We start from the raw sequence: 25,357 nt of genomic DNA, 5'->3' as shown, positions 1-25,357 counted from the left end.
ACCACAGACGTGTGCTGGAAACAGAGATGAAGAATGATTTTAGAGATATTTTCCAGGAGCACTTTAGTTTAGAATTGTACAAATGTCATGAGACTCGGATCCATATAGTCCCCTTATTTCCCTCAACCTGGTGCCCTACAATGGACTGCAACTTCCATCAGCCCAAGACAGGTTGGGATAACTTTTCCAAGTATAGGTAAGATTTATATTTTTAAAAATCCACTTTCTGAATCCACTGGCCTCTCTGTTTGGACACAATATTGTTTTGGTGCACTGTCTTCCTTTTGTTTCAAGGAATCCAACATTTTTGGCAGGGATACCACCTTAGCTTCTTCAGATAATTTATGTGAAACTTCATTTAATCCAATGTTAAACTTTTTAGAAACTGATGGGGTAGACTAGAACCCCCCTGTTGAGCCCTCTCTCCAACAGCCATGGTAGCAAAAGAGAGAGAAAAGGAACTGAGGGTGCGAGGTCCTGGCTCTGTGACTTGGCACCCAAAATACACTACTAAAGGGAAGGGGAGCAATGACCTCATGCTCCAAAAATAATCCTCTAGCCTTTCACCTATGCAGGTACAAATCCCAATTACAGGACGACCAAGACCACAAAGACTTAACAGGTTTCAAAACACGGTTTTCAAGTATTATTTTAGCACGGAAAACTACTTATACCCTATGAGCTTCTTTCTTCGAGTACTTCCCTCTCAGAAACTCCCCAGTATTCAGCCTTTTTTGCCACTAACATGCAAGAATCCACATCAGACACAGAAGCAACAGACACTGACCTGTAGCTTTGGCCAAGGCAAAGGGAAAGGGAAAGGGCACAGGCCCCTTGAAATATCCTGGAGGCTTTGAGAAAACTGTAGGATGACTGAAGTGAAGGGCAGTATGGAGATCACCCTGTCCCATCAGCCAAAACCCATTTTCCAGGATCCAGAAATGTGCACATGATCCTGGACCATCCTCCTCAAAAAGCCTCCAGGGCACAGTTTGAGGACTCCAGGCCCCTGGCAAACCTTGTAACCCTTCAACCCCCGGTTACATCCCCAACACGTCTCTCAAAACGCCCTTCTCTTCACCAGAAGCCTTTCTCTTTCTGGACCTCAGAGCACGACTTGGTCCAGCTGTGGGATGGCCTGGCTTTAGCCTGGGCCCCCAAGTGTGAATTGCTGTGGTGCATCAATCTATGCATATGGTGTTGCTGGCCCAAAAAATCCAGCCCTCAAGAGCTGCATCTGTGGAGAAATTCAACAGCATCCATACAGCTGGCCTTTCCTCTGTTGGTGAAATTACAATTACACAAACGCATCCATTGGAAATATCAAATGCAAAATGGAAGAAAGCAAATTACATGCAACACTTCTGTGATAGCCAGTTATATGTGTTAGAAGGTAAGTAAACTACAGTAAAGCATTAACGTTTGTGAATGTATTATTCCTGGACATTATTCCAGTAGATTATGAACTGTTGCCATTCTTTTGAAGTGCCCCAACCTCCCTCCCTCAACCTGCCCATGCTTTTGCACTAGCTGTCAATTTGGACAACATCGTGGGCTTATCCTTTATGCTCCTACAAACCACCATTTATGAAGGATTTATACCTGTGCATAGGAGCCATTACTCCTGAGTAATACATATGGCACTTTGCTTAATGGCTTAATTATAGCATAAGCCCTTCTCACATTACAATTTGCATCATGGAATTTACTTGCAGAATCACTTATGTGAACAAAAACATTAATACTGAAAGCAGCCTTTTCCCAGAAAGCAAAGTTGCAAAACTTGACAATACTTTGGCAAGGATATTAGATGTAATCCAATCCTATCTGGTTCTGCTTTGGCATCGGATCAGATCCTTCCAACCCACACTAGATTAGTGGATGGAAACAGCATGGCATCTCTTTTTTGGAAACTAATTCAGTATGATGAGCCCAAGCACTGGATGACTGAGCCAACTGGCAATAATGGACCATGTGGGCGAGATGAAGCCATGTGGGACATTTATCTAACCCAAAAGAAAAAAAAGAAGGGAAGTACAGCTATAAAGAAAAAGTTGCTACCTTTCCTAGAAAGTAAGGACTCAGAAAAGTAGACAAGTAAATTTAGGAATATCATCTGTCCAAATCCATTACCCAGCCAACACTTCTCCCCCTCCACCTCCAATATATATAAAAAGCACACATTAAGATCATAACAGAAATCTATATTATGGATGCTACACCATTCAGTAGCAAGACAGTTCATTTCACTATATTTCACCACTTTGAAACAAGCATAATGCTGGCACCAAAGGGCTATCACACAGATGAGGAAGCAAGGATAGACAAGAGGCTACACAAGTCAAGCCAAGTCATGCACCAGCAAGAGTTTTGAATAAGTTGTGCTGCTGACCTTGCTTTAGCTCAAGTCCTTTGAAAAGGGAAAGGCTCCCAATCAAGACGCCGCCCAAATGTTTCCAATGTAAAGCATGGATGCTGTATCCCAGTTGGTAACATATGGCAACTGAACGTCAACCCTCCTGACACAGGTATATTTCCAAGGAAAGATGCGACTGTACTGGGACGTGAGTTTGTAATGCCTGTGAGCCTTTCTGCTTGCGCCAAGCAAGGGTCAGCATTATCACATACTTGCCAAGGCCCACACTCAACCAACCAGAGTCCCATGCCGTTCTTCCTATTTGTTGTCACTGTCACTGTGAATGCTCAAAGAGTGAAGAACAAGGAGAAGAGTAGCTGCTTCCACTCACATTGCTCACTCCCTGTAGGACTGGGGTGGGAACCTCAGGTCCAGGGGCCAAATGTGGACCTCCACACCTGTATCTTGAGACTCTCTTGAGACTCTCCTCAGACCCCATCACCTCCCCAGCCACACCCTTTCTTGCTAGGCCACACCCCTCACTGGCCCTGCTACACGCCCTCCTGGAGAGTTTGGCCACCTGGAATATGTTCTTGAACTTTGGTCATGCCACTTGCTTGCCTGGACGAAGGATAGAGAGTATTTGTGAGTGTGTAGAAGAAACCATTCTAATATACCAAAGGTAGGATGAACATCTGTTGCTCGGCCTACTTTTGCCCCTGGTTCCGCCCACCCTTGAAATGTGGCCCTTGGAAGGTTGCCCAGAAAGGAATGTGGCCCTCAAGCTGAAAAGGGTTTCCTAACCCCTTTTCTTTTGACTAAACATGGAAAAACCTGGTGTTAACCAATGGCATGCCTTGATTTCAATCAAGAATTTTGATTCCCAAGTTCCGATATTCTTCTATTCTGTGAACCACCCTGAAATATTATGATGGAGGGCAGTATATAAATTTTAACAACAACAACAGTTTTGCAGCCACATTTTAATGCAAAGGAGGGTGGGAATGGTGGCCTATTTAAATGTAACATCAGGAAAAGTATCCATGAGTTAATGACACTGATACTGTATGTCGCCTCCACAACTCTGGTGCTTTGAAATTCAAAGAAACAACCAGCCACATCTCCTTGGAGGATTTGTCAACAGCTAAATTTCAGCTGGGGAGAGAAAGCCTGGGAGGCTAACAAAACCTACAGGACAAGAGCAAAATGTTTAAAACAAAGTTTAGCAAAGGTGCCAAGGTTAAATCTGTTGTAGGTGAGGCAATATTTTATCCCATTCATAAGGCTGCACCACTAATAGGAACCACCAACCATTCCACCTCAGAAGCAAATATGCCTGTGGTTCTTCTGCTACAAGCACCCAACAAGCTTTGCAGATAGTCAGGAAAATGACCAGTAAGAAACTCATTGCCCACTGGTGGGAATCCCAGCTGGGAATCTGGTGGTCTTGGAAACTGCTGATCCCCAGTGCCTCTCCTCTAGTTAGAAAACAACAACTATGGTAAGGAAAATATTTCCAAGCCATCTTTGGGTAATAAGCCACGCTTGCCACATATTGCTCTTGCCCAAAACCTTAAAAGGAAGCACTTATTTAGAACTACTCAGAGTCATTGTGACATTAGGGAAGGATGAGGTGGTCTACCAATTAACTGGACTTACATTTGCAGAGTGCTGATGATTCCAATGATGACATGATTAAAGCCTAACCAAGCATTATTAGTTCTTTAATTTTGTTGAAGGGGGGGGGGACACCCCACTGATTAACAATTGCAAATATGCTCTAAATATCAAATAAGGGATATTCCCACCCCCTCCTGTTACACACCAAAGAAAGAAAGAAAGAAAGAAAGAAAGAAAGAAAGAGGGAGAGAGAAAAGGAAAGTAAGCTTGCTGCAGTCAAAGAGAAGCTTCCACTAAATGCCAAGGATATAACCTGCTTCCAAAACAGCAGAGACAAAGCAATTACGGAAGAAAACTTTTCAATACACTGCCAGTAAACACCTTGTTAGGCCAAATGACTGATAGTGTCCTAAATTGTTTCAGCTGTTAATAGGCTGGAAATCCACATGACTAGAGAAGATTCTGTCAACAGTAGGAGGAGGGTGGGGGGAAAAGAAATTATAAAAAGCAGGGGTAGGGAGAGGACATACATACCAAATTATAGCGCGCATTTTGCAAGTTCATTCATGAACACCCTATCCTCTACTGCTGGTGAAAGCTTCTGAATCTTCTTTCTCTCAGTGCCTTGGAATATTTTACACCGGCTCAGCTGCTACAATACAAACAGTCTCACTAGGTTCCAAAAGGAAACTTGGTGCAGAAATGCAATCTCAAAACAGTTATTTTAAGCCTACTCTGAGCCTTCCCCTGTATTGGTTGTAGATGGTAATGCTTTAATTTCACTCTAGACATTTGCCTGTTTGCCTCTGGAAATGGCCCTAATTATATGTCTCCTCATCAAATGCAAACAGAGTAAGACAAAAGAAGCATCCCAAAGCAATAACTGATGTGGTGATAAAACACCAAAGAGACATAAACAACCCCCCCCAAAAAAAAATCAGAAGAAGATACTTGCATAATAATGGTGGGTGAAAAGGGATGAATAGAAAACTGTCAGAATCCCATCCACCTCCTTTCCTGCCCTGGAATATTCCTCCCAAAAGGAAATTCCTCATGTCTCTTATGGAAATGCTCCATCTTAAAGAAAACAAAGGGGTGTTAGAAAACTTGTCGAATGCAGTAATTTAGAAGGCTGCATCCATTTGTACTCAGGGCAGTAGCTATCTTAAATATATAGATGTATATTTCACATTCTTTCCTTTCCACTTGCAGTTTGTGCTGCCACTCTTTTTCCATCCATAACCCCAGCAAGATTAAGTCGGAACCTGAAGCTCCTTAGAATAGGGACTGTTCTTTTGGTTGCATTACTCTGTTTCTAAAAAGCACTACAAAAACAGCCACAATACATATTTCACCTGTCACAACTGTTTCTTAGCTATTGCACTTTATTGTGAGGGAATCAGGAAGGAGTAAACCAAGTGGTCTGCGTTCTGGCCACAAACCTTCAGTCTACTTCTGGCTAATTTTAGAGCCTCATTCAGATGTGAATGCTAGCAGAAAGTCACAAGTGTATCCTGGAGTTGTCCCCTTGAAAAGCGGAGATGAACAAGTCAGTATTGGGCAGCTTTCTATGCTCCTCCAGCTGTTGCTGAACTCCACCCACCACCAGTCAAAGCCAGCATGGTCAATTGTCAGGTATGAGGTGTGCTGTAGGTCTAGCAACATCTGGAAGGTTACAAATTAGCCAACCGTTTTGAGGAGTATGTATATCTGACTAGGGGGAGGGAGAGACAAAAGGATAGGCTAAGAATAACCAAGTGATGCAGATCCATTTTATAGCAAAGGAAGACAAGGAGGGGGAATCTTGGCCTTCCAACTTCCAACCAGCCCTAGACAGCATGGTCAATGGTCAGGCATGATGCCATTATATGTCCATCCCCACCATAAAAGAGCAATTAGAAGTAGTCCAACAGAAGAGAAAACATGTATGACTTCGCTGCTCTCTTTATTTACACATTATTCCTTAAGAGCTGTTGGATCCAATCAAACATATTATTATTATTATTATTATTACCCATCAGTCGTAACAATTTAATACAGAAGTAGAGGTGTATTATGGATCACCAAACCAAATTTGTAAAAGTTTTCAAAGCAATGGAGTTGCAGTGCACACAAATCATGAAGTACAGTTTTATGTGGAACGGTAAAGAGTCACAGATTAGGTTTTCAACTCTCTTAACCTTGCTCAATCATACACTGTCCTTCCAAGAATGAGAATTCTTGAAACATTTCATACCTCATTTAATTGGTATGCAGTTTCTTTTTTAAAAAAATAATTGCCAAAAAACACTGGAGCCTGTTGACTGCCATTCAGGTTCTGCTTTGCCTCTTATATAAGCAAGTGCGCTCTCTCTCTCTCTCTCTCTTCCTTCAAGTGCCTGCTTTCCCCAAACGCCCACCAGAAATAAAAGAACAATAAGATGCTCAACAATACTGATTTATTAATAGGCATACTGCGGCAAAATAGTGACAGAGTTCAGAGAAATCACAGGGACAAGGCATTTGCCATTTCATAGAATCGGAAGACCCCCAAGGGTGATCTAATCCAACCACCTAAAATTCAGGAATATTTTGCCCAATGTGGTGATCAAACCCACAACCCTGAGATTAAGAGCCTCATACTCTACTGACTGAGCTATCGTACAGGTCCAGATATCATATGGGAACAGCCCACAGCAAAATGGGAAAGTATGGGCTTCCTCTGCAATATATTCTAAGTGCAATATCTAACATATTCAAGTAATGATGAGCAAACACCCGCCCACACTCTCAATTTGGATTAGAGTAAGATGACCTATTTTCCTCACCTCAAAAAGAAATAAATCAAGAAATTGTTTAGTTTGTTTGTGTCCAAATAATGAATTTATTCAGACTCCATCATGTCACCAGTTGGGGACGCAATGGGATCCAATCATTCTCCCATCCTTGCAAGTCTCTCTCCATCACCTTCCCGTATCTTCATCCATCCTCTCTGATTACCTGCAACTGCAAGGAAGTTTTTTCCCCTGCAGGTGCAGAAAAACCATGAAAGTAAACCTGGGAAATGTAGTTTTCCAAAGTTTGGAGAACTACACCTGCCAAGTCTATTCATACACACTGTGGTGTGTTACATCAGTGCCAGGAACCACAAGGGAGAAACGCCATTCCCACATTTTTGTCCTCCCTCCCAACTGCTGCCCTGGAAGTGGGTGGGAAGTGCGGGAGAGGGAGTTTTATTCTTCTCATGAGGTTAAAATCCAAGCCAGAGAAGAATTATGGTGATGTAATGATTACCTCATATTTAAAGCGAACATTACAATTCCACATTTCATATTTCTGAGCCAAGAAATATGCAAGTATTGTCTACACCACTACTTGAAAGGATTTTCAGTAGGCTTGATTGACCTCTGCCAGTCACAATAAGCAAAAGTGGATTAGGTATACCAAGAATAAGGCAACCAAGGATATCCCTGAAATATCCTTTGCAGCATCACTATGGTGAATTTCACATCCACCATAAATTTTGATATGAATCAAACAAAACATCACTGTCCTGCAATTTAGGCACTCTTGTCAGGTGGATGGAGTTCTGTTGTGGCAAAATCTCACTTGCTAACATGGACTCTGTATACAAAAGGTTGCTCAAATCTTGAGAAGCTACAAGATCCTCCAGTCCAGTACATCAATACTTGGAATATTCAGAATGTTCTAAGTGCAAACACCCTGGGATAGCACTGCCATTTGGAACACAGTCTTTTGAATTTCGCAATGACAGTGTCACGAAATGTAAGCCAAGTTGTTATCAGACCTTGCACGTGTTCCTTATCTTAAGCCAACAAGTTCGCAGGCTGCTTAAATAGAAGCACATTGCTAAAAAAAGAAAAGGAACTGAGATACTGTCCTTACACCTCTGATGATGGACGTACCAACCAGACAGAATTTTAAGTCCAAAATGAAGCAATTCACATCATACAGGTGAATAGCATATAGATCCATCATTATCTTACCTCTGTGCAGAAACCTACCCCTTCACATGCAAAGACAGCATTAAGCAATGAGCATCACCCACTTTGGGCAATTAAGGAGCATTGGGCACACTCCCCCCCCTTTTATAGTGCCTGGTTTTTCTGGTAGTGAAAGAAGTTGTAGGTGGAAAATAGATGTAAGCGCAATACAAGGCTGATGTTGCTAAAAGTTCCAACGCCTCACAGTTACAAAGCTTAAGATAGCGACTCTGCCAACCAAGCAAAAGATGTAGGGTTACAGAAGTAACACTAGAACACAGGAAGCCAGAAGAAGCTGCGTGATAAAGGGTTTTAGGCTCAAAAATGTAGGACTTTTCTATTCGTGTTGCCTGTCCCTGGTTCTGACACCTGAAGAGAGCTTTAAAATTAAATTAGAATCTGAACATCTCCTGTCCCACAATCCCTAGGCATCTCACAAAAGACGGTTGGAGAGTCTCAGGCACTCATGCGTCTTCTTTCCCTTACTCTCTTCAGATAGCCTAACTTCAAACACTTACAAATCTAGTCTCCTAACTTCAGAGCTGCTCCTTGGTTTGCCAGTAATTAAAAAATTAAAGGGGAAAGACAATCTACAGTTGAAAGGAACGCTTACACAACACTGCTAAAAAGTGCCACCACAACCCAAAAGTCCATGTGTAAACATTCCAAAGTATATATTCAGAGCAGATCACTAGACTTCTTCCACTGAGCAGGTTTTCTGTTCAACCCATCTAACATTTGTTATTCTCAAAATCATTCACGGCATGATTTGCCAAGCAAGTTGTTTAATTCTCTGTAGGCCACACAGTTGCGACCAGGAATGATGCTGCCCATATTTGCGACCACCACACATTTCTCAGGTCAGCATTCCAACTACAAATGTCTGTTCCTGTTCTCTGCCCTCCATCAGATCAATCTGGAGCACATGGTGGAACAAACCTTTCCAATCTGACTGCGCCAAGCGAGGTGGGATTGAGGAATAACTTGCAGAAATTAAGCTACCAAGTTGCTGACAGAATTGAAAGAGCACCAACATTCCATGAAAAGCACACTCCCTTCCCAAAGCCCTCAATGAATGGGATGAGATGTGTCTATAGTAATTCTGCTAAGTAAGTCACAAGGAGGATGTCCGTTACAGTGCTGAGAACAACAGATGAGCATATATATCTGCCTATAATAGCTTTGAGTGCTGGTTACAACTATGCCTGCCAATTACTCCTGCTTTTCAAGATGTGTATTTCAGCCTGTTTGTTTCTGGATACTTTAAGAACATAAGAGTTTGCTGAATCAGACTGACGGCCCGTCCAGTCCAGCATCCTGTTCGCACAGTGGCAAACCAGATGTATGTGGGAAGCCTATGAGCATAACAGCACTCTGCCTACTTATGACTCCCAACAAATGGTATTCAGAAGCATACAGCCTCTGGCAGTAGAGACAGAACACTGACATCATGACTTGTAACCATAGACAGCCTTGCATTCCATTAATTTGTCCCTTTGAAAGCCATCCAAGTTGGTGACCATCACTGCTTCAAGGGCCATTGTTTAACTGTGTGTACTGTGTGTAGAAATACTTCCTTTGATCTGTCCTGAATGTTCCAACATTCTGCTTCATTGATGTCCGCAAGTTCTAATGTTATGGAAGAGGGAGAAAAACTTTTATCCATCCGCTTTCTCCATGCTATACATAATTCCTATAAACTTCTATCATGCCACATCTTGCTCATGTTTTTTCAAAACCAAGAAGCCCCATTCTATACTATATTGATGCTTGAGGGATTCCCCTTTCTACCGCTCTCCATATGGAGAATTGTATAGAATTCTATCCATTTATTAGTACTCTCCACTTCCAGCCACTTAATCAATTCCTGAGTCACAAGACGACGTCTCCTCTTATTACATGACTGCTCAACTTACCCAAAAGTCTTTGGTGAGAAACCTTGTCGAAAGCTTTTTGAATGTCAAGTGCTACGTCAACCAGATCATGCCTATCTATATGCTTGTTGTCTTACCAGGTTCATGAAACAGAACTTGCCCTTGCAGAAGCCAAGCTGGCTCTTCTTCAGCAAGACCTATTCTTCTATACGCTTGGTTATTTTATCTTTGACAATACTTTCCAACAGTTTTCCAGGACAGAAGTTACGCTTACTAGCCAGTACAGTGGTGCCCCGCAAGACGAATGCCTCGCAAGACGGAAAACCCGCTAGACGAAAGGGTTTTCCATTTTGGAGGTGCTTCGCAAAACGAATTTCCTATGGGCTTGCTTTGCAAGACGAAAATGTCTTGCGAGTTCCTGCGGGGTTTTTCCCCTCCCCCCCTTTTTCCCAAGCCGCTAAGCCGCTTATCAGCTGATCCGCTAAGCCGCTTAACAGCTGATCCGCTAAGCCCCTTATCAGCTGATCCGCTAAGCCGCTTATCAGCTGATCCGCTAAGCCCGCTAAGCCGCTAATAGCACTAATCCGCTAAGCCGCTAATGGGCTTGCTTCGCAAGAGGAAAAAACCGCAAGACGAAGAGACTCGCGGAACGGATTCTTTTCGTCTTGCGAGGCACCACTGTAGTTACCAAGATCCGCCCCCCAAGCCTTTTTTTAAAAATTGCATTACCTGAGGACAGAAAAGTAGCCCAGGAATAGAGACTGATCAGAGGGCCAAGTGACATTTTCATTAAAAGATCACCAATTTCACCAATAGAAAGATTCGTAGCCTAACCACAACTAACTGGCTGTGTCTAGTGCAATTTTTCTCAAAAAAGAGGTGCTGGAGCGCACCATGAAGACCTCCCTTGTTCTCTTAAGAGTGGCCCTGGTGCCTACCTGAGAGGTGCCGGACCTGAGCTCTGGCTGAAAAAAAGCCCTGGCTGTGTCTGATAAATGCCAGAGGCTCTTCCAGTGACCAGAAAGGTAACAGTAAGAATATTTGCTCAACGCTTTCCTAACTCAGAAGCATCAAGGCTGGTGTCATCTTTAGGAAGGCCCTGGGCAAAATGCTCTCTGGGAACCATATGCACCATCCTCACAGGGGACCCCTCAGTAGTCCTACAAGGCAGAAGTGAGTGGCGGGAGTCCCTTTCTTACATTTTTACCACAGCATTGGGCACACAGCAAAGCAAAGTACTGGCCAAAACCCCAGGGAAATACAGCATCCATCCCCTATGGACCTTCTTGGGGCCTGGCCTTTACCTTACAGTGCCAGGCGTGAGGGCAAATATCATGTCATAGTGTGAATGAACAGGCACAGCTTTCCCATTGAGGATGGATGTTATTAGATCTGTAGGGGGTCATTATTAGTTCCTTCAACTTTTTTCCAGTTAGCCACTGTTTATCTGTCCAGTTGCATACCAAATCCTTTGTATAATATATATCAAGTGAAGGGAAAATACTCTCTGTGTGTGTGTGTGTGTGTGTGTGCGCGCGCGTGCGCGCATGTACAATCTTCAGTTCTCTCAGGGAAACTTCCACCTGCCAAATGTAAAATAACATTTCAGTCTTCACCTTTAGGCAGACTTGCAATCAAACTGTAGATTATTTTATTTAAAAGCAGCCCTGATTCCCGAAGTCAAACCTCAATTAATTACACTGCTCTTCCAAATGTAAGTAGTAACCATGTCTAATCTAATGAACAGCATATGCTTATTTCATGTTATGACAGAGCCATTACTTATGTCGATAAACTGAGTACACTTCCCTCAGCTGTAATAGGGGACAGGAAAATGCTCCAATTAAAGGATGCTGAAGACTATGAAGATTATTAAAAAGGAAAAGCAATCTGCTGTTCACATAAGGGCATACAACGGAGCTATTAAAAGGCTGATTTCCAAAGCCAAGACTGCATGATCCATCTCTTTCCCAAGGTATCCAATTAGATAGATCTCAGGACTGCCATTCATCTCTATGTATCACTTTTCATGGTCTGGCACAGGTTGACTATGGGGCAGGTATCAAGTTTGTGAAGAGGCAAGACAGAAGATTTAAAAGCTGGTTTTTATTAAGATGGGCATCTATTGTGTACACTCTCTATTACACACACACTTCTAAATTTAAAACTTTGGAGGAGACACAAAAGTCTCATAGTCACGAAGCAATGACTTCTTCTCTTGTTTTATTACAGGCAAAGAGGAGCACGCTGCCTGATCCTTCTTAAAAGTCTACCACATCAGATTCTTCATTAAGCACCTTTCAAAAACATAAAGCAACCTTTTTATTATTATTATTAATAACAACAATAATTTTATTATTTATACCCCACCTATCTGGCTGGGTTTTTCCAGCCACCCTGGGTGGCTCCCAACAGAACACTAAAAACAGAATAAAACTTCAAACATTAAAAGCTTCCTTAAACAGGGCTGCCTTCAGATGTCTTCTAAAAGTCAGATAGTTGTTTATTTCTTTGACATCGGGTGGGAGGGCGTTTCACAGGTTGGGCACCACCACCGAGAAGGCCCTCTGCCTGGTTCCCTGTAACCTCACTTCTTGCAGTGAGGGAACCACCAGAAGGCCCTCGGAGCTGGACCTCAGTGTCCGGGCTGAATGATGGAGTTGGAGACGCTCCTTCAGGTATACTGGGCTGAGGCCATTTAGGGCTTTAAAGGTCAGCACCAACTTTGAATTGTGCTTGGAAACGTACTGGGAGCCAATGTAGGTCTTTCAGGACCGGTGTTATATGGTCTCAGTGGCCACTCCCAGTCACCAGTCTAGCTGCAGCACTCTGGATTAGTTGTAGTTTCTGGGTCACCTTCAAAGGTAGCCCCATGTAGAGCGCATTGCAGTAATCCAAGTGGGAGATAACCAGCAGCTGCAAATGCTTAGTGCAGGGACAGGTTCTTCTTGGCTCCTTCCAATGTAAGCTTTTCTTACATTGCACTGTTTGGTGTCATCTGTTGGGTGGTGCCCTCTATGGAGGTACAAAATCCTGGGGTACATGATTGTTCTCCCAGTTGAGAGAAGGGCTCTCTTCTGATCAAGTGGGCTTTGGAGGTTATTGAACAAATGCCTACAAAACCTGCTTTACTGGAAGTGAAAGCTGAATGAGCTTACAAGCAGGAAACTCCCACCCCTTAAAACTGCATTGAACTCTCTGAAAAAAGCTATTGTGTCTTTCCAGGCTAAGCACACCAACACGACGTGTAAAGATGGCATTGAGCAAGACCGAATGCCAGTGGCGTAGCATGGGGGTGCAGGGGGGGCCGGCTTCATTGGGCGCAACATCTGGGGGGGGGCGCTCGCACTCACAGCTCTCTGCCGCTACCTGGCTCACTCACTCTCTCTCACTGCAGTGCTGGCTGTGCAAATCCGATCCGAGCCGCTGGGTCGCCGCCCACTGTGGAGGGGGTGGGTGCCAGGCGTGCGGTGCGGAGAGAGAGCGATGGACTATCTGGGGGAGGGACAGTGCAGCGGCCGCCCAGCGCAGCGCTGAGCGCGGGAGAGAACCACACCAGACCAGACCAGGCAGCAGCAAGAAGAAGCTGGCAGCAGCGGCAGGTTAGGGGGCGCAAATTACTTGCCTTGCCCCGGGTTAGGGGGCACAAATTACTTGCCTTGCCCCGGGTGCTGACAACCCACGCTACGCCGCTGCCGAATTCTGGACAGGGTGACAAAAATCAAATGCATGGGATCAGACAGAAAGAGAGATAGAGCTTGAATTACCTTTCATATCCAAGGTCCCCATAACCACTTCAAATCCTGAAGAATAAAAACCCCTGATTTGCAGTTGTAAGCATCTGAACTGAACCATCACATACAGTATGCAAAATCATATATAACGCTGTTTATCAAGCAAAAAGCTTATTTACATGAAATCAAAGCTGAGTGCCATTCACACTTTTAAATGGGCACCAACTTTACTGCACATAAACCTGCATTTTCAGTGGTAAGTAAATGTGAAGGCAAGATGCACGTTTGCAAGCACAAACACAGGTGAGCAAGTTTTTCTTAAATCAATAGCTAAGCACATAGGACTTGTTTAGAGAAATCGCAGGGACAATAGACAGACAGAAACATGTCACAAAGTTCCCAGTGTCTTGTTTTCAGATAAGCTGCCCTGATTATAGCCCCTGGAAGGAAACGCTTGAAAAATAAATAAATGTCACAATTTGGAAAAGAAAGAAAAGAAAATATATGGAGTGGTGAGGTATCTGAGGCCATATGGAAGGAATCTGATGGACCTAAGATTAGGAGATTTAACCTTCTTAATGCAAACCAAGATGTAAACCCCTAATAAAAGAGTGAACAACAGAGATTAGTGAAATAAAACTTTGGCCTGACAAGTGAAGAAAAAAACCCTCAACAATGATAACATACTTACACTTTAAAAAATCAAGTAGGTTAAAGAAAAGACAGGTCATTAAATCTCACGCATGTGCCTTAAATGTCAAAAAGTAAGTCAAAGGAATTGGGCCCAAGACCTGCCAACTTCCATGTATGGCAAGAGGGCAATTTGAGTAAGCAAAGCCTGTTCACCTCATAGCAGCAAGGTCATACAAAAAAAAAAAAAAGAAAAGTTTCCAAAAGGATTAAACATCAATACTGTCTATATACATTGGCAGCGAGCAGCCATTTATTTTATAGTAATATTGTGCCAGTTGTGTATCAGATCGATACTGAGGCTAAATATATCAAGGTCTTTGTACCCTTCAGAGTTAGGAGTTACATATTAATAAAAAATCTCCACAGTCTGCAGAAAAACAAGAACTACTTATTAAAACCAAAATAAAGCTTTCAAGTTGCTACTACAACCACAGATTAAAGGCATTATTGACTAGGAGGAGCCCAGTGGCAAGCCGCCTCTCTCTCTCGTTATATTCATGAAGAACAGCCTTCCTCAAATTTAAGTAAGTCTTCCATCCTTATATATAAAGAGCGGGGGGTGGGGAGGAATACTGCTAAATACAGACTAATGCTTGGGGCTAACCACAAAATGAAACCATAGAGGTCAGGTGCAAAGGAAAGCAGTCAACTATATTATTAAAATTATTTCACTCAGCTGAAGTGAGAGGAGAAGTAGTCAAGGAAGACTACGTACTTTACTCTCATCTGCAAAAGCTAACGCTGGGCCAAAACCTGCCCTCCAATTTCGGGAAACTTCCCTTGCCCAGCAAATACGGATAGAAGAAGGCATAAATTTCCATTCTGCCCAGAATTATACATTTCTCCCCATTTTTGCAGCTTCCTCAACTGCCTGAACTTCTTCAATCTGAAAAGGCCCCATGAGAGAAGTTCGTTCTTTAAATTACAGCCTACCCAACATCCCCTACTTATAGGAATGCCCATTTGAAGACACAGATTGCAGGCACCCAAGGTGGCTGTAGTTGCAGAAAACCGGAGAGATGGTATGGGAAGAAAGGACACTCACAATCACCCCTGGGCCCCCTTGAAATATGGGGCAGAATTTTTTTCAAGTGCTTTGTTTTTTTTCTTGCGGAAAATCTTCTACTTCCTAAGTTCATTAGTAAAAATGAATGGATGCCAATTGCAAATAAATATCCGGCATTTTTTTCTAGCATTGTTTACTAAATACAAGTGAAATAAACATGCCAAAATAGAGCACTCTCTTGGGCATTTTCTGATGCAAGTTACCCTACGCAGACTATACTCAAGTGCAAATTATTTACATAGGGAAGTTTTCCAATTAAATATATCTCAGAAAACCTACATCACTGCTGGAAAGGTTAAGCACAGCAACACCTCACCTGTGAACATTTCTCCAATATCTTCTCCTGCCTTTTATAGTTCTTGAATATATGGTCGGGGGGGGGATTGGCACAGTGCTAGTAAACATTTCTGACTTGGATAGATTCTGGATAAAGAAGCATAATATTTTTGTTTTGTTTTTTAACATTGCGGAGTGATTCAGTTTTTTCTAAAGAGGAACGGGCATAAGGTGATGTGAAAAACCGTGTGGTGTAGTGGTTAAGAGCGGTAGACACGTAATCTGGGTAACCGGGTTCGCGTCTCCGCTCCTCCACATGCAGCTGCTGGGTGACCTTGGGCCAGTCACACTTCTGTGAAGTCTCTCAGCCCCACTCACCTCACAGAGTGTTTGTTGTGGGGGAGGAAGGGAAAGGAGATTGTTAGCCGCTTTGAGACTCCTGAAGGGGAGTGAAAGGCGGGATATCAAATCCAAACTCTTCTTCTTCTTCTTCTTAGACCGTGAAGAGCCACTGTAATCCAGAACAAGCATTACTGAACTACCTGCTCCTAAAACATCCCTTTCAAATCCCCACTCAGCTACGAAACTCACTGGGTAACCTTGGGCAGCAACCATCTCTCAGCCTAACCTACCTCTCAGGGTAGTCGTCACGGCTATAAAATGGGGAGGGAGAAAACCATATAAGCCACCTTGAGCTCCAAGGATAAAAAGTGGGCTATAAATGCAAAATCATCATCATCTATTGTTAGTCTTTACTCAAAAGCAGGCTCAAAGGAAAGAGGAAGCACTACTGCTTCAACGTAGCGTGCAGGAGGCTGTTACAGATCTTAAAACCTCAAGAACAGAATAGAGTAGCAACACGGGGAACCTAGGCCCGTGCTACTATGGTCCTCTGCAGATGGCAGCAATGAGATCACGGCAGTATAACAGCAGTCATGCGTAAATGCCACCTGCAACTCCCTAAGATGGCTCCAGCTCAGAGTGACAACATAGTCGGCGGCCTGAGGTGACTGCAAAGTCAACGCAGCAACAGCCCCAGTGGAAAACGCCTGCCTAGAAGCACCCTTAGAAATTATCAGCAGCATGCTGGACTAGGTTAAGTCCTTTCCTTAGACTTCGAAGGGCTCTTCTAGCATTCCTGGGATGTTGTAGTGGTTATCTGTACACACGTCCAAAGCACACAAAGCAGTAACAGACAATGAGCTGCAAAGCTCTAGAATCAGCAGGCAGGGAACCTTGCATAAACGAAAGATTCCCAAGTAAGAATCCCAAGGGGTGTGAGCGCGGGAGATTTTACACTACTAGAGGAGCTTGACATATTGCAAAATTAAATTGTGCATTATTTCAGTGCAATAGGCAGACAGATTTTGCTGAAATATTTGGGCTGATGACTGCTTTGAAAAGACAGCAGACAGAGAAACTCTCTTTAGGCATTCTTCATGGGGAGGGGATTTGCAACAAAAAAAAGCTAGATTTGTCCCACATTGCTTCTCCAGTCATTTCCCTCCACCTCGGGGAAGGCGATGATCAAACCAGCAAAACAAGACGGAGCTAGCATCCTTGTCCCCCACAGCGCCCCCCCCCAAGAGAAAGACCTGATTTCAATTAATTGATTGTGATTTTGTGTAAATTGTGTTACTTTTATTGCTGTTAGCTGCTCTGAGCCTGGCTTCAGCTGGGGAGGGCAGGATATAAATTTATTTATTTATTATTTATGGTGGCTTTAGATCAGGGGTGGGAATCTCTGGCCTTCCAGATGACTCTGAGCTGCAACCCCCATCATCTCTGAGCACTGGCCATGCTGCCTAGGACTGAAGTCCAAGAACAGGCTTCTTCAACCTTGGCCCTCCAGATGTTTTTTGGCCTACAACTCCCATGATCCCTAGCTAGCAGGACCAGTGGTCAGGGATGATGGGAATTGTAGTCTCAAAACATCTGGAGGGCCGAGGTTGAGGAAGGCTGTCCAAGAACATCTCGAGAGTCACAGGGAGGGTTCCATCATTACTTTAATCAGATGCTCCTTGCAACTACAGCTTAAAAATATATTCAAGACTTTTTTCTTTTCTTTTTTTTTTAAGCCAGAAGCTACATTTGCCATATCTACCATCATATTTTCACTTCTAACAACACCAATGCTGTATTTGCTAAGAAACATTCCCAAGAAAGCAAAAACCTTGAGATGAGATGGGAATATTTTTTTTCTAACTTCAAAGGAAACTATTCTGCAAGGCTGTTGATAAGAGTATCTTTACATCATTTTTTTTTTTACAAAAGGCCCTCAGCAGCATTTGCAAAGAAGAAAATACCTTTGCTTCTTCTACTCAATCTATTCCCCTGCTTTCTTTTTAAATATCACCTAATTTGAGTCAAGTTCACCCCCCAAAAAAAACAATTACTCCATCATAATAATATTAAGTGATGCCCTGCATGTAAGAAACAAACGTAGCAGATTGAATGCCTGAAAACAAAGTTTTCACATCACTCAACTTTATCTCAAATTATAATACATTAAAAGAGGCAATTCAGCACTGGAGTGTTGATTAAGAAAGATATTTGAGTGGAACACACTAGTGCATGAGTGAATGAGCCCTCAGGCACTATTCCAGATTGAATGTTCTTCCAAGCAAACTGGCACACCCAAGAACTAACAAAGCCACCTGCCTGGTGACTGCATGAGCCACAAAGGAGCCTCAAGGAACTTTCAACCTGTTGCTGCAGCCAATTCTACATATATACCAACTATCCCTGTTTTGCTCCCTACAACAATGCAGAAACTTACTATACGGCCCTGACCGAAGGAGATGGAAATATCTGGAGTTAAGGCACATACACAGAACAGAAAATATATTTCCAAGCACGCTTGAACACACCCTATTCATGGTCTTCGAAGCAGTACCCAACATACCCTGTTGCAAAGAGATTTGTGGCAACTGAAATACTAACAGATTTATTGTGGTATAAACTTTCATGGACTAAAGACTACATGTGAACGGATGAAGGGGACTCCAGTCCACTAAAGCTTGTGCCATAATAAATTTGTTGGCCTGTATGACAGTGCAAGACAAATTAATGGACCTCTCCTTCCTTGCAATTTGCTCAAGCCTGTGTCACTTTGCACTGCAGTGGTACCTCGAGTTACAAACGCCTCAGGCTACAAATGCTTCAGGTTAAAACTCCGCTAACTTGGAAGAGTTACCTTGAGTTGAGAACTTTGCTCCAGGATGAGAACGGAAATCATGTGCTGGCGGTGCAGTGGCAGCAAGATGCCCAATTAGCGAAAACATGCCTCTAGTTAATAACAGTTTCAGGTTAAGAACGGACCTCTGGAATGAATTAAGTTCACAACTAGAGGTACCACTGTATAAGGATTTGTATCCAGTTTGAATCTGCTACTGGCTTGGCATTGATCCCCCCCCCCACACACACACCTTCCATCTCCCATCAGTTTTGAAATTTATGAGAATCACCTATGTATAAGCACATCGCCCCCATTCTCTGACCCCCTCTGCCCCAAATAGTTCTTGTTTTCCGCTCTAGATAGATTTGCAGTTTCTCTGTGGTCTTCACAATTCTCACAGAGCATAACCTTTGTTACTTCTGCAAAGTTCTCTGTTGCAAAAATCAAAACCGTATGCCTGCATTTATAGTGCTATACATAGCAAATCTATATAATGTACCTCTAAGAGATTCCGAGTTCACCTCTTTAAATCACCCAGCAGCTTTGCTTACTCCAATATTTTACGCACCTCATGGATGTAACTTACATAGCTAAATCTGTGTTGGAAACTCTGCAACCTTTGCCGGATTAACTCCCCGGGAAGCTTCCTGACCTTTCCTTTGGAAAGGGAAAGCAAGGAAAAAACAAAACAAACAAATGCTCTTTTGATAGGGTTGTGTAAATTGTAGCTGAGGTGGTTCCAGTTAACAAAGAACATTAAGAAATCACCTATGCCCCAATCCAGGCATCCCCAAACTCGGCCCTCCAGATGTTTTGGGACTACAGTTCCCATCATCCCTGACCACTGGTCCTGTTAGCCAGGGATGATGGGAGTTGTAGTCCCAAAACATCTGAAGGGCTGAGTTTGGGGGTGCCTGCCCCAATCCAAAAGTTGTGTGTGCCCAGGACAGCCAAAGTCATGCATATGAACTCCTTTCAAGCCATTTTAAATGCAACCCAAACAGGGGAAGTGAGAGCTGGGTTCAAGTTCCCTGCCTGCCCCAGATTCCTCACCAAACCAATGGCAGATTGAAAGACACAGCTCTAACAACTGGATCAGATATTCAGATATGAGAACTATACATGCAGCATCCGTTTCTACATTATTATTATTATTATTATTATTATTATTATTATTATTATTAGGCTGGGCACAGGTCTGCTTATGCCTGCAGAGAGCCTCTAACTGGATTAGGGCATTAATGAAGTGCTTACTCAAGAAACCCTGACAATATTTGACAGGGTTTCTCATTCACAGTTCATAGCCCTTCTCTACGAATCATTGATTTATTTTGTACAATAGTCGGTGAAACAATCAGCAGAACTTTGCACTCCCAGAGAAAGAATTTGGGTAATACCTAGAAATGGCCCTTGACCTCAGTACAGACACCTAATTTAGTGGGGTGGGTCACATGTCACACACTCCTGCTATTTTATTTTTAAAGATATCATAGGATTAGTTTTCCAGCCCACAATTTCCTCCAAAGGAGCCCAAAGGGTAACAGATTCAAAATATATGAACTGAGTTCTCCACTATCGGTTTTTTTGCACATAGAACTGTAGAGTTGGCAGGAACCCTGAGGGTCATCTGGGCCTTTAAAGGGGCTCTTGCACTATAATATAGGAAGCAGTATTATAATATATGAAGTGGCATTGAAAACATATGGGTCATTTAAAGCTCTATCATACTACTTCAAGCAGCCATGGCTTCCCCGAAAGAGTCTGGGGAACGGTAGTTTGTTAAGGGCGCTGAAAGTATTTAGGAGACTCCTATTCCCCTCACATAGGGATGCGGGTGGCACTGTGGGTTAAACCACAGAGCCTAGGACTTGCTGATCAGAAGGTTGTCGGTTCGAATCCTCGCAACAGGGTGAGCTCCCATTCTTCAGTCCCAGCTCCTGCCAACCTAGCAGTTTGAAAGCACGTCAAAGTGCAAGTAGATAAATAGGTACCACTCCGGTGGGAAGGTAAACGGCATTTCCGTGCGCTGCGCTGGTTTGCCAGAAGTGGCTTAGTCATGCTGGCCACATGACCCGGAAGCTATACGCCAGCTCCCTTGGCCAATAAAGCGAGATGAGCGCCGCAACCCCAGAGTCGGCCACGACTGGACCTAATGGTCAGGGGTCCCTTTACCTTTACCTTTACTCCCCTCACAGAGCTACTATTCCCTAGAAGGAGGGATTAACTGTTATACTACTGTGGGAATTGCAGCTCTGTGAGAAGAACAGTTTCCAGGATACCTGATGGGAAGCCAGGACTGTTAAAGTGGCATCATACCGTTCCAAATGTATTGTGCAGATGGAAGCCCTTGGTTTGAAAACTTAAGTTTAACATACTGTCTTTGAACTCCAACTATTTTGTCCAAACTCCATTTCAAGGCAACACAGCTGGTTTCGTTTCATGCAGGGGGGGAAAGAGAGAGATACCATGTGACATGGGGCTCACAGGCTATTATTTCACAGTTTTACTCATATCACTAAACATAGCACAACATGTTTCTTTCACTTGTATCTGTTTATTGTCATCTTCTACAACACCTTAATGTTAAAATTAACAGGTACTTGATTTCAAAGGTTACCTTCCCACCCCAATCAATAACTTACATAAGCAAGTGAAAAATTAGTTATACAGTCTGCTGGAATACGGAAGGGTTGCCAAGGAAGTCAAATTTGAGAAAACAATTCCAAGCTGACTGGAATTGTCATATTTACCTCAAGGGGAACGATGGATTAGAATCCAGTCATACTTTAAAGCTGTTTAAATGTGTAGAGGGGAAGGATCTGTGTTATGGGCTACTCTTGAAGCTCTGCCGCTTTGCTTCTCTCTTTTTAGAACGCCAGTTTTTGGGGTGGAAGACACACACAAGATCATGGCAAAATACCACATTACCATATTCTGAAAGGAACATTTGATGTTATTTTCAGTATCTATGATTTGCGAATGACAGGGCGGCGGGGAGTTCTTTCACAAAACCTCTTTATCACATAAAATGAGAGAGGAAAATCACCAGTGGTGACTCTTTGGCCACAGAATCAGTCATGGGGAAAAGAGGTTTACTCTTTAAATAAAGCTGTTGGTAGAACTGCCAGTGGTTCCAGAAGAGCAGCCTATTGCTGTCTACTCAGAAGCAAGCTCACTGTACTCCCAGGTTGAGTGTGCAAAGCAGCTTGAGGGTCACATTCTATCATGGGCAGCCATCCAACGGCAGGTGTCGCCAAGTGTTGCCAAAGACAGACCACTCTCCATCCAGGCAAGCAAGAGGTTCAAGGACACATTCCAGTTAGGTAAAATCACTGGAGACTTAGAGCAGGGTCAGTGAAGGGTTGTGGCCTAGGCAGAGGCCCGAGGGCCAAACAGAGAGGCCTGAAGGGCCACATCCAGCCCCTCTACTTGAGGTTCCTCATCCCTGGTATATTGGATTACAGTTTAAGAAACCAACAATAACAACAGACCTACTAAAAACGGTTCTCAAGAACTTTGGGAGCAGGCATGAACTTTCAAGGGACCCCCTTTCACCTCAGTTATGTGCACGCATGTGAATCTCTTTCCAGCAATACAATGCAGGAAGCCCCGAACTGCCCACCCGACACCTGACATAAACTCTTGGATGGCTTATTAGCCTCAGCGCCACATTTCCCCCTTCTGATAAGCCCACTCCCAAGGTCAAATTCCATCTTAGCCAGGAGAAACAAGGCAACTTTCGCATCTCATTTCGACAGAAGTGAACTGCATTTTGTAAGGAAGGTAAAACTGTGGAAGGAAATTCAGAAGGCAAAATGCTGCACACTTTGGCAACCTATGTGCCAGGAGAACCTGTGGGAGTTGGGAGTCCAACCGTTTTGGTAGAGTCACAGGTTCCTCATCTATGCACTGGAGAACAAAATGAAAACTACGCTGTTCATAATGTTAGAACTAGGATGGGCAATTTGTGGCCTTCTGGGCCTCATTGGACTCCAACTCCCATCAGCCCTAGCTCACATAGCCAGTGCTCATGGAGGATGGGTGCTGTAGTCCCGCAACATCTGGAGGCCCAGAGCTTGCTCATCCCTATATTAAAAGAATGCACTCTTTGCAATAACCCACCAGCCCCTTCACAAAAGGAAAAATGATATCACCGCCTTCAGCCAAACCATTCCCCGCCACCAAAACCACTCCGGCTGCAATTCGGCAATTTCTTTCCTCACGTGTTTTTATGGTGATGCCATGGCCTGATAACGACACCTATCATGTGAGCACCGGCTAACCAAAACAAGAAAGGTAAGACATTTTCTTAAGTGAAGCAAAAGTGGTGAGTCATACAATACTTACAACTCTCAGCCTGGTAGTCTGGCACAAACTGCTCATCATTGTCAGGTACCTGAGCTGAAGATAGGGTGGGGGGGGGACAGAAAGAAAGGAATTAACATCCACAAGCCAGCAAAACATCGAAGTGATCCTAACTCTTAGCACTAGCCAGCGCCCAAATCGAGAAGATGATTTAGCATGAACAAAACGTCGACATATGTACAAGAAACAACCCAAAATGAACTCTGAGTGTGGGAATTCTGCATTTGTTGTTACCGCTGAACATTTACACCCATTTTAGAAAATGGCAGTATGTACATCGGTAAATCAGGTGATGCGTTAGTTGCCAAGTACCCTCCGACAGTAAAACTAGTGGTAGGCAGTAGTTGCCCATCTTAGATTTATGCTTGCATCTGACCAACATTGAGGAGGTGGAACTGCATCTCTGTAGTAATAAATCAAGCTGGTACTACTAGAGAAAGTAGCAAAGGGGGGTCAAATATAATATATGCATAAGTCCATGGAAGCATTTTAGGCTGTTGCCTTTGAACAACTGTAGCAGTTTATGGAAAAGAGAAAAGCTACAGTGGGAGCGGGAACAGAATAGTTGCTAATAAGAGATGAAAAAAGATTCATTTCCTAGTGAATTCTATGATCCATCTAAAACATTGTTAATTGTACCAAGAACTCCAAACTGATCACACACACACACACACACACACACACACACAATTCAACCACAAATGGGAACTTGGCTCAATGCTTCTAAAGACAGGAATATATTTTACACATTCACAATTTAGATTAGAGATTAAGAGCATCTCTGCAAAGAACCCTAAAATCAGATGCTAAGATTAGCAGGGATCCACTACGGATCTACTGGTGTGCTTAAAGGACACATGGTGCTAAATAAATGTATATTATATAGCAAAGTTTCATGTCTCCATATTCTAAGTGATATAACTCAAGGCTTCTCTTTATGCTTGGATACTCAGAAATGAAGCCCATTGAGCTCAATCCAATTTACTTCCTAGAAAAATTAGATTTACAGCTCTGCCACCTAATCCTATGAATCTTAATTCAGAAATAAGTATTTTTTTTTTATTTCCCATCTTCAGCAAGAGGCTTATCGCCCAACCAGACATTCATGCTGATCAATATGGGTTAGTTTGCTTTGTGATCAGAACCATCGTTGGGGTCACTTAATGAAATGCATATGGGTAAATTAATCAGCAATGAACATTACAAGTCGTGCCCTTATTGATATTAACATACATCTAAAATCAAGATTAGCTGGGAGCTTGCTTTTAAGATACCACCAGACACTGTCATTTTCACGTCAAGCAACAGTTGATACTGTTTCTCTCTTGCGTGCTTTCCAATATCTATACACATGGACAGCTCAGTTGGTTACAGTGTGGCGCTGATAACACCAGCAAGGTTTCAGGTTCAATCCCACTGTGGGACAGCTGCCTATTCCTGCAGGGCAGGGGTTGGACTAGATGAACCTCGGGGTCCCTTCCAACCCTTCTATGACACACACACAGATATATTATATGCAGTATGTCATCATGCAAAAGAGTGAGCAGAACAAAAACTTACTACTGGAACCTCCCAGCCCTAATAAATGAAGATAGTGTTACTCGCACTTTCAAACAGGCTTCCTATCTCAGCACACACAAGAGAGATGCATTTGTACTGCTCCTATTAAGGCGAACGTGAAATCATGTTGATGAGTTAAGAAGAAGAATGAATAGAGCATTACGAGATGAGTTCATACAGGCAACAATAAAAAAATGTTTATTAAGGCTGTGATCCAAATAGCTGCTTAGACTCAAGCATGTGGCTTGCGCCAACCCAGTTTTTCTTTGAATAACTGGGCCCCACATCCTAAGATGAGCTCCTTTTGAATCCCCCCTGGGGTTCCAATGACAGATTGCCGAACAGCACAATGACTTCTCTGAGAGCAAGCCTTGTGTAAGGATTCCTTTGGTTCTTGGAATTAAGTTTTTTTTTCCTTTGTCTCGATCTAGGCCTGATTTTCGAGATCACACCTGTCCCAACACCACTTGATCATCTTTTTATTAACCGGACATCATTAGACTCAAGGCAAAGCCATCATTATCTATACAACTTAATTTATATAACCAAGTTAGCATCTCCTGTTGACACACTACGGAGAAAAGGTGTCAGAATAACCACCACGCTTTTCAATGCTTCTGAGGAAGCCATGAAACCATAGAAAAAACAGCTG

The 25,357-nt window shown here is 43.1% G+C and overlaps 1 protein-coding gene across 6 annotated transcripts in view; it reads right to left on the bottom strand.

Annotated features, from left to right (window-relative positions):
• ETV1 (ETS variant transcription factor 1) overlaps positions 1-25,357 on the bottom strand; it is a 95,156-nt gene that overhangs the window by 57,347 nt on the left and 12,452 nt on the right. For 3 of the 6 annotated variants that reach the window (XM_082193964.1, XM_082193966.1, XM_082193967.1), the window contains one exon: positions 23,128-23,181. The exons of the other annotated variants lie outside the window; for them this stretch is intronic. In XM_082193964.1, the coding sequence (XP_082050090.1) occupies positions 23,128-23,181 (54 nt within the window). The remainder of the gene's footprint in view (positions 1-23,127; positions 23,182-25,357) is intronic. 6 annotated transcript variants of the gene reach the window in all.

Source organism: Podarcis vaucheri (assembly GCF_965113315.1).
Source record: "Podarcis vaucheri genome assembly, chromosome: 12".
Lineage (NCBI taxonomy): Eukaryota > Metazoa > Chordata > Lepidosauria > Squamata > Lacertidae > Podarcis > Podarcis vaucheri.
Note: the sequence above shows the minus strand (reverse complement) of the source record. Positions and strands in the feature narration are given on the sequence as shown.